General features: G+C 40.3%; 1 protein-coding gene across 1 annotated transcript in view; it reads right to left on the reverse strand.

Annotated features, from left to right (window-relative positions):
• Window positions 1-10,518, reverse strand: part of kif19 (kinesin family member 19) — a 227,670-nt gene extending 217,152 nt beyond the window's left edge. Inside the window, exons 1-2 of the mRNA XM_041216831.1 lie at window positions 10,400-10,518; window positions 5,447-5,527 (exon numbers count right to left, since the gene is read on the reverse strand). Of these exons, the coding sequence (XP_041072765.1) occupies window positions 5,447-5,527; window positions 10,400-10,438 (120 nt within the window). The 5' untranslated portion in view covers window positions 10,439-10,518. The remainder of the gene's footprint in view (window positions 1-5,446; window positions 5,528-10,399) is intronic.
• Between the last annotated feature and the right edge of the window lie 2,679 nt (window positions 10,519-13,197).

The following is a 13,197-nucleotide window of genomic DNA, read 5'->3' on the forward strand; positions in this document are numbered from 1 at the left end:
TGTTTAGTTGAAAAATGCACAATGCATGGAAATGCACCTTCTGTCTGCAAAGGACAGGGCCATGTGTGTGAATATATGGAGCTTCTAGCGTATGTACATGAGCCTCACTACGAGGCTGACTAATAATATTAAATTGGTTGTAAGTGTAATTCTTAGTATAACCAAGATTGTTTAGCAAGTGTTGTCCAATTGCAGAATTACGTCTAATGCTAGGCATTATATTTTGAGTTGTGCAAGCATAGGCTGGTTAGGTACAGTCAGTAGTTTGCCTGTTGCGAACAGCCAGTCATTGGGGTGTACAGGTAACATAGCTGGCATCACACTGGCACAGAAATTCTTTTGTTTACTAAGATATATACTCACTGAATTAATCCTTATTCCATTGAAGGATTTTTTTCTAAAATAGCATAGGATTTTGAAGAAAGATTTTTGGCTTTTCTTAGCCTATGCATATTGCATGCTAATTCAATATTTAATGTTACAAACACACTACGAGGAAAGGTTACACGTACACAAGATTGAATAGTTGATCTGTTTACTCATGTGGTACATACAGTTAGTCATCAGCTGAACTTTACTATTTTATCCTACCTTAAGAATCTTCTATTGGGTTTATGACTTGACAGCTAAGAAATTAAAAAGACTTAAAATAAAAGTAACACTTTGGTCACTGCAAGCCCCCCCTCTGATGAATAGATGCACCTGCCTCCCCATCACATACCATTTATTCACAAGAAGAGGAACCACCTTATTGAATGGCCACACATGTGCACAAGGTCTACACATGCATAGGACAAACTTATCCTACAATATCCTTGAGAAAAGCAGAAAATTAAAATCCTATACTGATTTCTATCAGCAATTGTACAAGCAGACACTACCTCAGGGAGACTGACGATAGCATGAATTACTGATGGCTGGCTTGTAGTACTTAGTTTTGTTGAATGAAGACCTTACTTCATGTAGTGCCCTGTATGAGCCAGAGCTTTTCAAATTTATTCAATAGCATTGAGTGTCCCTTTTAGACCTACATTTGATTGCACTGCTTTAGTAATGTATGAGTCAATAAGATGCATTGGATGCTGAATGCAGGTGCCAATCACATATGTTGCCCTGTCTCAGCTTACATTGGTACAACAATACAAAATGCCATGGAGTTGAGGCCAAGTTCATTTAGATTACATTAACCATACGAGCAGAACCTGAAAACCACGCAGGTCACTGGTGCTTGGCTCAGCCAGCTTATTGTTTATGGATAGTCTTCATAACCATGATTTAGCCCTCATGTGTCTCTGAAACCTCATTTAGCAATTACACTTGCAAGTGATTTCAATAGAATTTTTAAAAAGTCTATGTTTGACTTGTGCCTTTAAAAATCATTTGATTTTCGTGTCTTTTGAAAATGCCATCTTGCTTAAGTTTTAAACTAGTTCTGTGTTCTCTTAATATGCAACTTTATGGCACTTCCATCCTTTAAAAATTTTAACTGCATAATGGGAAAACAATAGAGACAAAAGGGTGATGATAAGAATGATAAACAAAAAAAGCCAAAAAATAAAAATTGCACGAAGTAGCCAATTTAATGCAAGAACATACCAAAGAATAGCAGCAGCAGGGCCATTTTCCCACCTTACCCCCACACCCCTTACTGCCCAAAAGTCAACCCAGAGTCTTGAATATAGTCATCGACTGAGAATCCACAGACAGACCCCAGGGCAACTGTTGTGAGAACAGAAAAAATGCTACCCATGTATTAGGGAGTCCTATTTTGAGGAACACTTTTGGTGCAAAGTTGAAGGATCTTTATTCTGTACTTCATGCTGCTAAATACAGGAATCAGAAATGCATGATGCTATAAATGGGTGCCTGGAACAAGTTTAACTTCCATTCCCCAACATATATTCCCAAGATATATCAAAGCAAATAGATCAGAAAGAACTCCCCTATTGCACAAACCCCAGGCAGAAGATATTTTCTTGTGAGATCTCAGATTCAACTTAGAGCAGAACATTGTACCATCCAACCATTTTACCTAGAACTATAGTCCCCAGTAGTGTGGTGGGCAAGAAGGTTCCAACCTGGTTGGGGAGGAGGAAAATACCACCAGGACTTTTGCTCTTAATAATTATCAGTGTTGTGATATAGTGATATAAAAAAGGATGCATCAATCTCCTGGGATTAAGGAACGTAACTGGACAGCCATATAAATACTGTGGCTACAAGAGTAGATCAGAGGCTGGGTATTCCGCAGAGAGTAACTCACCTCTTGACTCCCCAAAGCCTGTCCACCATCTAATAGGCACAAGTCAGGAATGTGATGGAATACTCACCATTTGCCTGGATGATTGCAGATCCAACAACATTCAAGAAGTTCAACACCATCCAGAATAAAGCAGTCCTCTTGAGTGGCACCCTATCCACCACCTTCAATATTCACTCCCTCCACCACCAGCACACTGTGGCTGCAGTGTGTAACATCCACAAGATGCATTGCAGCAACTCACCAAGGCTTAGTTGACAATGCCTTGCAGACCCATGTTTTGGTTGCGATTACATTAGAAATAAATAAGCAACTAAACCTCTTAAATTTTCAGGTATTATTGGTCCTGTCATTGATTAGTCTTTATAAGTGACATTGTATTCTGGGAAATGTATATGTACCATTTTACATTTTAATGAATCAGTTGTTTTTTTAAGTAGGGAGGGAGTGTAGTGAATTGCAAGGTCTGAGCATTTTGTTATATTGCCCTCTCTGTTGGAGAGATGCTGTTAGTTCAATAATGGTTGCCTACAGTTGAGCATATGTTAGTCTTAGTGCAGTATATAACAATGTCCTTAGTCTGCCACACTGTTTCAGTGAATCTCAACATGAACTTGAGGAATAGCACTTCATCTTTCAATCTGGCACTTTCCAACCTTCTGGACCCAACACTGAGTTCAACAATTTCAGAACATAAGCTCTGTACCCCGATTTGTTTGATTTTTTTCGTCATGTTTCGGTTTTTCTCATATTTTTACTTTCAGACAGCAGCACAAATGTTCCGGGCACACCTTTTGTTTCTTTTTGCCCCATCACCATTCCCTTTGGCCCCGTAGGACCAACTCTTCTGTCATTCAATCTCTCCTGTTTTCCACCCTATTACAGACCTTCCTTTTGTCCTTATTAAAAAGCAGAAAATGCTGGAAAATCTCAGTAGGTCTGGCAGCATCTGTGGAGCAGGAAACAGAGTTAAGGTCTGACCCACCCCTTGCTCAAAACCTATTTACATCTCTCACTTTTCCCAGGTCTGGTGTAACGTCATCAACCTAAAACATTAATTGTTGCCCTCTCCACCAATGCTGCCTGACCTGGTGAGTGTTTACTGTTTTTATTGCACTTAACGGCTGTTTGAGTGAAGTATCAGAGTGTGCCTGCCACTTGTGAAACCATAGCCAAGCACATTTTCCAGATGGGAGGAGAGATATTTGCCAAGAAAAAAAAACGGTCAAGTACAAACACAGGCAAATACAATAAATTGCTGATCTTTTACTTCCTTACTAACAATCTCATTAAAACATTGCTGACACTGCAAGCAGCAAACATTTATTGTTGGAATTGTTCCCTTGTGCAACATAATCTGATCAGTGAACACAATCATAACCCATAGATGATGGATTTTTGCCATCTGTGCTTTGAGAGATTTATCTCACCTCTTCCATCTTTGGAGTGCGTCAGACTAATCCCAATTGCGGCTCTGTGCTCAGGTGTTCTGATGTGACAGCCATGATAAATAACATAGCAAAACATGTATTGGACCATTTGCAATTCTAAAATTTGCTGAAATAAATCCCTGGTCCTGCCATGCAATCCAATACATCTTCAGGCATTTTAAAACCAGCACAGTAATATCCTTTGCTCTGAATCGCAAGCACCACAGAAAAATTCAAAATTCAAAATAAAATCTCCACAGCACGTAAAGGGACTAAAGCAATGGTAAAAACCTGACTGAACACTATCTAACGTATGCCAGCTGATAACTGATTGAGCAGTGTGGTGAGTTAGTGCTCAAACAAATTTTGCTACAATACAGTGGGAAATGAGTTTATTCTGATGATTCTTCACATTATAGTTTCTTACATCTCAAAGTATTAACTGAAGATGCCTTGGAGTAAGTCTCCTCTCACACTGTTAAAATACAATACCAAAATCTAGAAGAAAAGAGGGAGAAGGCCACTCTCAGCAACAATTTAAAAATTGAAAACAATTTTTTTTTCTGGTTCAGGCGGTGAACCTTTTAAAAAATATTCTGCTTTTCTATTCCAAAATGAATGATCTCACAAGTCCACACATTATATTCCATCTGCTACCTTGCTGCCTACTCGCTTAACCTGTCTAGATCTTTGTGTCCTCTTCACAGCTTACATTCCCGCCTAGCTTTGTATCATCAGCAAATGGACATATATTACTCCTGGTCTCTTCATTGAAGTTATTAATATAGATTGTAAATAGCTAAGGCCACAGCATTGATCCTTGTAAAAACAGAAATAATCTCCTGTGGTTTATTCAGAAAGTCATATTATGCTCCTTATTGTAGTTAAAATAAATCATATGGTACATGGGGAAAATCTAAGAGAGAAATGTTCAATGAAGAATGATTGCAGAACTACTTTCCTATAGTTAATTGTACCCAGAGTCCTTTTGCTTTGTGTGACTTAGAGATTAATGAGACTATTATTAATTGCACATGAGGTAAGGGTTTTTCATGCCCAGTTATTTATGTTGCTTGTGATTCTCTCCATAATTTCAGCCAGATTCTCTCCATCTCTATCTGTATCCTCCTAGGTGCATTTCATCCAGTCATCTTGTGGGGTGTGAAGTTCAATCATTATTTTCAAATCTCCTTTTTTTCTCCAGTATTTCAGTTGTTCCCATTTCACACACTCAGCTCCAAAAATATATCAGCGTTGTGTACATTGATAATATTACTGAAATTCCTCCTACCACCCATCCCTCTATCTCACCTCTGAATTTTAAAAATCCCACTTCCTCTTTATCTATTTTATCTGCTTCAAATATACCCACAAAACTTTTTATTTCCTTTGACACCAGCGACAATTTATATTTCTAAGTTTCTCATTTGATCCCAGTTCATTCAAACCCATCCGAGCATGTAACTTTTCCTTTCTATAATTTGATTCATTACACGCTGGAAAAATAAACACAGCCCTATTATTTAACTGGTTTGCAATCTAAAGATCTCCTTGTGATCATAAATCTTGGATAAGCATCTTCTAGATTGTGAAAGTCCTGTACAGTTATTCTGAAATTTTGAAAAAGCACTCTGTGGTTTGATCTGCTTTGAGGGCACTTCAAAATAATGGAAGCTACCTCTTGACACCAGTTGTAATTTGCTGTAAAAAGTCCATTCAAATCAGGTTGATATAAAAATATTCAGGAACATCTGACCTGTTCGTCGACTTTGTGAGCAATGATTGTGGCTCCTTCCTCCACTTCTGTCTCATTGATGGGCCGAATCCGTAGGGCCACCTGTGCAAAGTAAAAGTTAAGACCATTGTGAAGGTGCAGGACAAAGAGGCTCCACTACTGTCTACATGGAGTATAATTTGATGAGGAAGAGACTGACTAATTGCCAGAGAGTATTATGATGGAGCTTCTGATGAAGGCACATTGACTGCAACTAGAACTGTCCAATTTGTCAGTAGTATAAGTAACTGCTCGATTTATTCCCCAGGATCAGCAGTAGAGAATTTAACCAACAGTCATCCTAGCAATTAGTCTGCTGCTGTATTTTTATCACCCCTTTACCACCAGTCTAGGTTTTATCATAACAATTCTTTTTAAATCTACAGTACCCACTAAAATGGGCATTTTCTTTGGGTCCTACCAGGAACAGGAATTGTGTATATTAATGAGTAGATAGATCAGTCCTAATATTTTTGGCTGGAGTCTTGCCAGCCCCATCCGTTCCTTAACCCCAGTCTGTGCCACTCTCTGGACAACACAGGAGAGACTCTAATTTGCTCTGAAATTGCTTCCGCTGCAGGTGAATAGCATTCATAATCCTCTCCAACAAGATTGCATGCTAGCTCCCACAGAACTCACATTTTCCCCTCGATGAATGAATGCTATCACAGCAACCCATTTCTTTTTGGAAGGTATCCCAATGCTTTTACATGGGAAACCAAACATAAACCTAGGTCTGTAGCAACTCCTTGACTCAGGTAGCACTTTACATCTCTCAGGCTAGATTGAGAGTCAAGAATTTCTTGTGTATTTGACCAAACTGTGTGAATTTAAAATAGGTCCCTTGTACAGCTACACTACCAGAGAAACACAAATGTCAGTACAACAGTACTCCAACGTTATATATTATGTAAACTTGCCATATTATATATTTTTAAATGGAACAAATAAATGAATAGCTATAGCTTGAAGGGGAGATGACCCATCTTTGTTAGTGAGACAGTCAGATTAAGTTTGCTTGGCTATTACCTTTAGTTTTTGAAATGATAATATATTTATGATTATTGGAACCGTCAAATGAGTTTCAAGCCAAATTAAATTCTAATAGGCTTCTTTTCAAGCACTGGTGAGATAAATGACTCAGTCCATCAAGGGACTGCTGTTCTCAACTTATCTAGATGAAAAGCAAAAATAATTAATGCTGTGATTACCAGTCTGTTGAGAAAGAACCTGATTGTTCTTCAAAAGAAGCCTGTCCCCACCTCACAGAAAGTCAACAGCATAATAAAAACTCCACTTCATAGAACGCCAACATCATAGGGATAATTCTGGCAGGATCTGCTGCTGGTGCAGAGGTTTGTAGGATGCCAGTACAGGCTGGAGATGGCACAATACCATTACAGTTCTGGTTCTTTGAACCACACTTGCTGCCAGCAAGGCTCTGTACCAGTAGCAGAGCCTCACAATGTTAGTCCAGCAGTTCCTCAAGATGCTCAGTCTCTGATTTGCCTGTCAGGTTGAGTGCAATAACTGGAGTGGGTCCAAGGGTCTAAAGCACCCACAGTGCTAATTACAAAAATAATTTTGGAAATTATTCACACACGAGTTCAAATCCAACCAAGGCAGTTGGGGAATTTAAATGCAGTCAATGAAGTAAATCTGGAATAAAAAAAGCTAGTATCGATAATGCCGATCATGAAAATATCGGATGGTTTACTAATGTCCTTTAGAAAAGAAAGCCTGCAGTTCTTACCTGGTCTGGCCTGTGTGCATTCTAGACCCACAACAATGTGATTAACTCTTAACTGCCATGTGAACTAGCCCAGCACACCATTCAAATTGCTACAAAATGTATAACAAGAATAAAACCAGATGGACCACCCAGCATCAACTGAGGCATCAGATTTGGACATAATAGTTCAGTCAGCGATGCAAAATCCATCCGCAGGCTTGTGCCAAAATTGGAAGAATTGACCCACAGGTAAGTCAAGCAACAGCAACAGAAGTCAGGCTTATAAGTCAGACATTTCAGCAAATATCTCAGACTCCGCAATTACCATCCTTAGGTATGTCCTATGCTGTTGGCAGGACAAAGCCACCAGAGATGGTGGCACAGTGGCATACAGTCAGAAGGGAATGGCCCTAAGAGTCTTCAACATTAACTCCAGACTCCATGAAGTCTCATGACATCAGGTCAAGCATGAGCAAGAAAACCTCCTGTTGACTACCAACCTACCTCGGTACTGATAAATCAGTATTTCTCCATGGGGAACAGCATGTGGAAGAAGTACTGTGTGTAGCAAGGGCACAGAATGCACTCTGTGTGGGAAACTTCAATGTCCATGGCCAAGAGTCCAAGAGTGGCTTGGTAGTGCCAACCGAGCTGGTCAAGTCCTGAATGACATAGGTGCCAGACTGGACCAGGGACAGGTGGTGTAAGCAAAAATCCCACTTGAACTTCTATAGCTGCTGCAGTTGATTTGGTGTAGGTACACCCACAGTGCTATTAGAAAGGGAGTTCCAGGATTTTGACCCAGCGACAGTGAAGTAATGTTGATATAGTTCCAAATAATGATGGTGTGTGACTTGGAGGGGAATGCGCAGGTGGTGGTGTTCCTATGTGTCTGCTGCCTTTGTTATTCTTGGTGGTGGAGGTTGTGGCTCGGAAAGTACTATGGAAGGACCCTTGGCAAATTGCTGCACTGTATCTTGTAGATAGTACACATTGCTGCCATATGGTGTGCTGGTGGTGGTGGTGGGAGTAAATGTTTAAGCTGGTGGATGGGATGCCAGTAAAATGGGCTACTTTGTCCTGGGTTTGTGTGGAGCTTGAGTGTTGTTTGAGCTGCACTCATCCAGGCAAGTGGAGAGTATTCTGTAAATCCTGACTTGTAGATGCTGGTCAGGCTTTGAGGAGTTAGGAGGTGAATTGCAGAATTCCCCACCTCTGACCTGTTATTGTAGCCACAGTATTTATATGATTAGTCCAGTTCAGTTTCTGGTCAATGGTAACCCCCAAGATGTTGATGGTGGGGGATTCAGCGATGGTAATGCCATTGAGTGTCAAATGGAGATGATTAGATTCTCTCTTGTTGGAGATGGTCATTTTTGGCACACAGTGTCAGGAAATGTTACTTGCTACTTACCAACTCAAGCCTGAATGTTATTCCACATGCTGGCACAGACTACTTTCATATCTGAGGAGTTGCAAAATAGGACTTCTTTTGGATGAATTCAGTTGTTCAGATGGATATAAAAAATCCCATGGTATGACTTGAGAAGAACAGGAATATCTTCTACTCCATGATTTATCTCTCAACTAATGCATCACAAACATATTAACTGGTTGTTTATTTCAGTTTCTGCTTGAGGGACTTAATGTGTGCAAACTGGCTACTAGGCTTGCCTACATAATAGTGATTATACTCCAAAAAGTAATTGATTGAATGTGAAGTGCTTTTAGACATCTTGTGGTCATGATAAGATGTTGGGTAAACAAAGGCTCTCTCTCAGTTTAATTCAGCCAGGGCATCAGTCAAGCAGTATTATGGTTTCAGCACTCAGGGGTTACATAGGTACAGGAATATGCTATTCAGCCCCTCGAGCCTGTTATTCCATTTCATTTGATCATAACTGAATTCCATTTACCCACCTTTATTCCATATTCCTTGATACTCTTACCCAATAAAAGCCTATTAATCTACATTGTGAAAATTGCAATTGACCCAACATCCACAACCTTTTCTGGGAGAGAGTTCCAGATTTCCATTACAATTTGCGTGAAAAAATGTTCCTGATTTTACTGTCAAATGACCTAGCCCTAATTTTAGGATTCTGCCCTTCTGTTCTGGACTAGCCCCATCAATGAAAATATCCTGTCAAATCCCTTTAATCATTTTAAACAAAATCAATTAGATCAGCCCTCAATCTTATAAACTTAAATGAAGTACGCGCCAAGCCATTGCAACATGTCCTCATAATTGAACCCTTTAAGTGAAGGGTAAAATGCTTCCCAGTGTTCTTGTTTACTGTCCAGTGACAAATGTGCATGTTCAGTGAGGACAAGATTGGATAAGGCTGCAATTGGATTCAGCTGGGCTCATGCAAGAAGAATGAACCATGGATCAAAATCAGCATCTTTAGAACAGAAATCGAGCAAAAAGAGAAAAATGAGAGTAAGTTAAGGGTTATTGTTTTGCTGAACTTTAAGCAATGATTCAGACCATGATTACACTTGAGATGTGCAAGTTAATTGCCATTAGGAAAATACACCAGATTTGACTCTATTTTCAATGGCCCTGAAGTTAGATGCAAGAATTTCTAGTTTGCAATCCAAAGACTCCCAATGTCAGTATGGGCTAAATATATTTGAAATTATATCAGGTACACAGGAGCAGCTGCAGTTTTTCTAACTTGACCTTCGGATGGCTTTGGAATATAAACTAAAGTATTTGAATATTTTATATAACCTGATACCAGCAGGAAGCCTAATTCACAACTCTAGGTAAACAGGTTTGACAGATTTGCCTTTTTTTGGTGTTAACATGAGCAGAATCAAAATTAAGTCAACCAGCTAGCATTTTCAAAAGTACCTGCACCTAAATCCCATTAAACTAAAGTGTTTATACAGCATACAGCAAACTGGAGGACAAGATGCAGGCAGATATCCAATTGTACTTCCCAGGTTCCAGTCACTTTGTGCTTTCTACCCTGTAGAACTGTTGTGCATGGTCAATGTTTTTAACGTAAATGCAGAAAAATTCATTAAATTGTGCAATAAGGAGATGTACACAGTTTACAATTTATTTCCTTCTAGCACGGATGTTTAAACGTCAATTCTATTGAGGAAATAGGGTTTATGTTCAAGGAGGCTATTCACTTTCCAAAATATGTCATTTTGGGGGGCGGGGGGGTGGTGGTTAGAAAGGAACTTACAGTCAGTTGTTGGTCTTTGGATTCTCCTCCGTCCTTCATGATTCTTGGCAGTGGGTCGGATTGTACAGTACCTGCTGCATGGCGCTAGGTCCCAGAAAGAGTCAAGATCACAAGCTGTCCTTTTAAAACACCTCACATCCTCGGGTGGGCTCAATGCTTTCACCTTCCTCTCTCACAGCCCCTCAACACACAAGAGAAAACAGATCCACAACTTTATCACAAACTACCCAAATGCAGATTTTCTGATTCGGACTAGTGCGCAATCTTGCAGTTTTTTTTCAATGAAAATAATTGTTTATCTTCCTTTGGAGACTACTCCCCTGTGTTATTTTGCCCTATTTTGATTTTTAAGCTTCCTAAGTGGAAGCGATCATAATCGCAGTCGCTGGACCAGCAAGGTGCGTTCTATTCTGTCGACCCTTTGGCTGTGTGTGAATCTGATCGCTATCCTGGAGCCCGAAAGACTTTCAAGCCTGGAGTCTGTGCTCAGGAAATCCGAGCTGACACAACCGGCTAAGTACGAGCTCACAGAGGCCGCCTGTCGGTGACACACAGCCTGAGCACTCAGATCCCATGCACAGTCCTAAGTTTCATTCCCTCAGTCGTCAACACAAGGTCATTGTTTTTTTTTTGCACTGAATTTAGAATAAAAATGACCGAGAATCAAACAAGTCTTTGGCTCGTGAAAATTCTCAATTAAAGAAAACATGATCAAGAAACTTCAGCCACAGGCTCTGCTGTACATTCAGGCTGGCAGTCTGCTTCCCAGGAACATTTTAAGATTGAGGTTGTTAAAAACTACAAAGCTCCCACCGATTACCTGGATTTGCAAATCAGTCGTTTTGGTCAATTTTGTATTTAGGTATTGTTAACAGTCCCACTAAAGCACCTGGAACGATTCTACGCCTTCCAATCTAGAATCATAGAATGGTTACAATGCAGGAGGCCATTCGGCCCTTTGTGGTCGCACCAGCTCTCTGCGAGAGCAACTCAGTAATCCCACTCCCCGCCTTTTCCCCACGGGCCTGAAATGTTGTTCTCTTCAGATAATTATCGAATTCCCTTTTGAAAGCCAGCATTGAATTCCTCCACCTGTAACAACCTGTTGCTGGGGGTGGGCTTGTACTTTAGGTTTGGGTTAGATAAAACCGATTGGGATTAGTGAACGTAGACAATATGTAATTCATGCTTACTTAATAGGAAGCCGCTTATAAATAGAAAGCTGTGTTTTCAAGTACAGTATTTACCCAATTAGCTGGTGTTTGCAACAATAAAAACCCAGGAGGCTGCTGCAAGGCTGTAATCCAATTAAATTGCTCTAAGAATGTTATTTGCATCAAGATGAAAGCTTTAGTAGTCATCAGTTTAGTCAGAATATACCTTATCTCTTGCATCATGCAGTTAACCATATTGAAGGCTGGAAGAAACTAATTTTAGCTATAATAGAAATTGATTTTGTACTTATGACCAATTCTAACTCCAAGTCCTGAGAATGTTTCCTTCCTCTTATGTCTGTTAAGATAATAGGTGAAAAGATTCTGGACAGTCTTCATTTTGCTGATGGATGCAAGCCCACTTATTTATTTTTATTTGTAAAAACGAGTGGTGCCTCTCTATATATAACCAATTATCTCTCTCTAAAGGAGAGAGATGCCTCTGGTCCTTTGTGGACTATGGCTAATTACTTACTACTTATGGGTTACCAAATGGGGCTGAGCGATGCCTGATTTTTGTGGGGCATGTGAAATGTTTCTTGTTCCTGTCCTACTCAAGCCCCACTCTGTCACCTCTTTTTCTGGTACATTGCTGACTGTATCAGTGTCATTTCCTGCTCCCGGCCTGAACTGGAAAATTTAATCAATTTTACTTCCAATTTTCATCCTTCTCTCACCTTCACATGGTCCATCTCTGACTCTTCCCTTCCTTGACTCCTCCATCTTAAGTTCTGGGGACAGGCTATCAATAAAATATTCACTACAAGCTCACTCATTGCCACAGCTACCTTGACTACACTTGCTCACATCTTGATTCCTGTAAGGACACCAGTTTCTGTCTTTGTCACATCTGTTCTGATGATGCAACCTTCCAAACCAACACTTCTGATATGTCTTCCTTTTTCCCTAAATAAAGGATTTCTCATCACCCTCCCCTCCCCCTGCCATGGTTGACAGGACCTTTGACAATGACTGTCTCATTTCCTGCACATCTGCTCTCAACCCTTCCCATCCATCCCAGCATGATGATAGGATTCCCCTTCTCACCACCTTATACCCCAGCAGTCTCTGCATTCAACTATTCATCCTCAACCATTTCCTCCAACTCCAGTGTGATGTCACCACCAAACACATTTTCATCTCCTGGTTCAGTATTCTGAAGGGATTGTTCCTTCCAAGACACATTTGTCCACTCTTCAGTCACCCCGATAACCCCTCACCTTCCCATGGCAAGCGCAGGAGATGTATCACAGTGTCTGTAGCTTGGCCTCCAGCTCAGTTACTCTGAGCCGAAGTGCTCAGTCAAGCTGCAGACGTGTTTGCCTTGGATCATACTTGTGTCCATCAACCCCCACATTCTGCAGTAGAGGATTATTAGATCAGCCATGATCTCATAGAATGGCAGAGCAGATTCGATGGGCTGAATGGCCTACTTCTGCTTCTACATCTTATGGTCTAAAGGAGGAGTCTACAATGTGGACCATCTCTCTTCTTGCTATTTTCAAATTTGGTGCCCTATCTCTGTGACATTTTGGACTACATCACAGAGAAAGGGAATTTCAACTGATAGGAACTTCAAGTGCC

Source organism: Carcharodon carcharias, chromosome 22 (assembly GCF_017639515.1).
Source record: "Carcharodon carcharias isolate sCarCar2 chromosome 22, sCarCar2.pri, whole genome shotgun sequence".
Classification (NCBI taxonomy): domain Eukaryota; kingdom Metazoa; phylum Chordata; class Chondrichthyes; order Lamniformes; family Lamnidae; genus Carcharodon; species Carcharodon carcharias.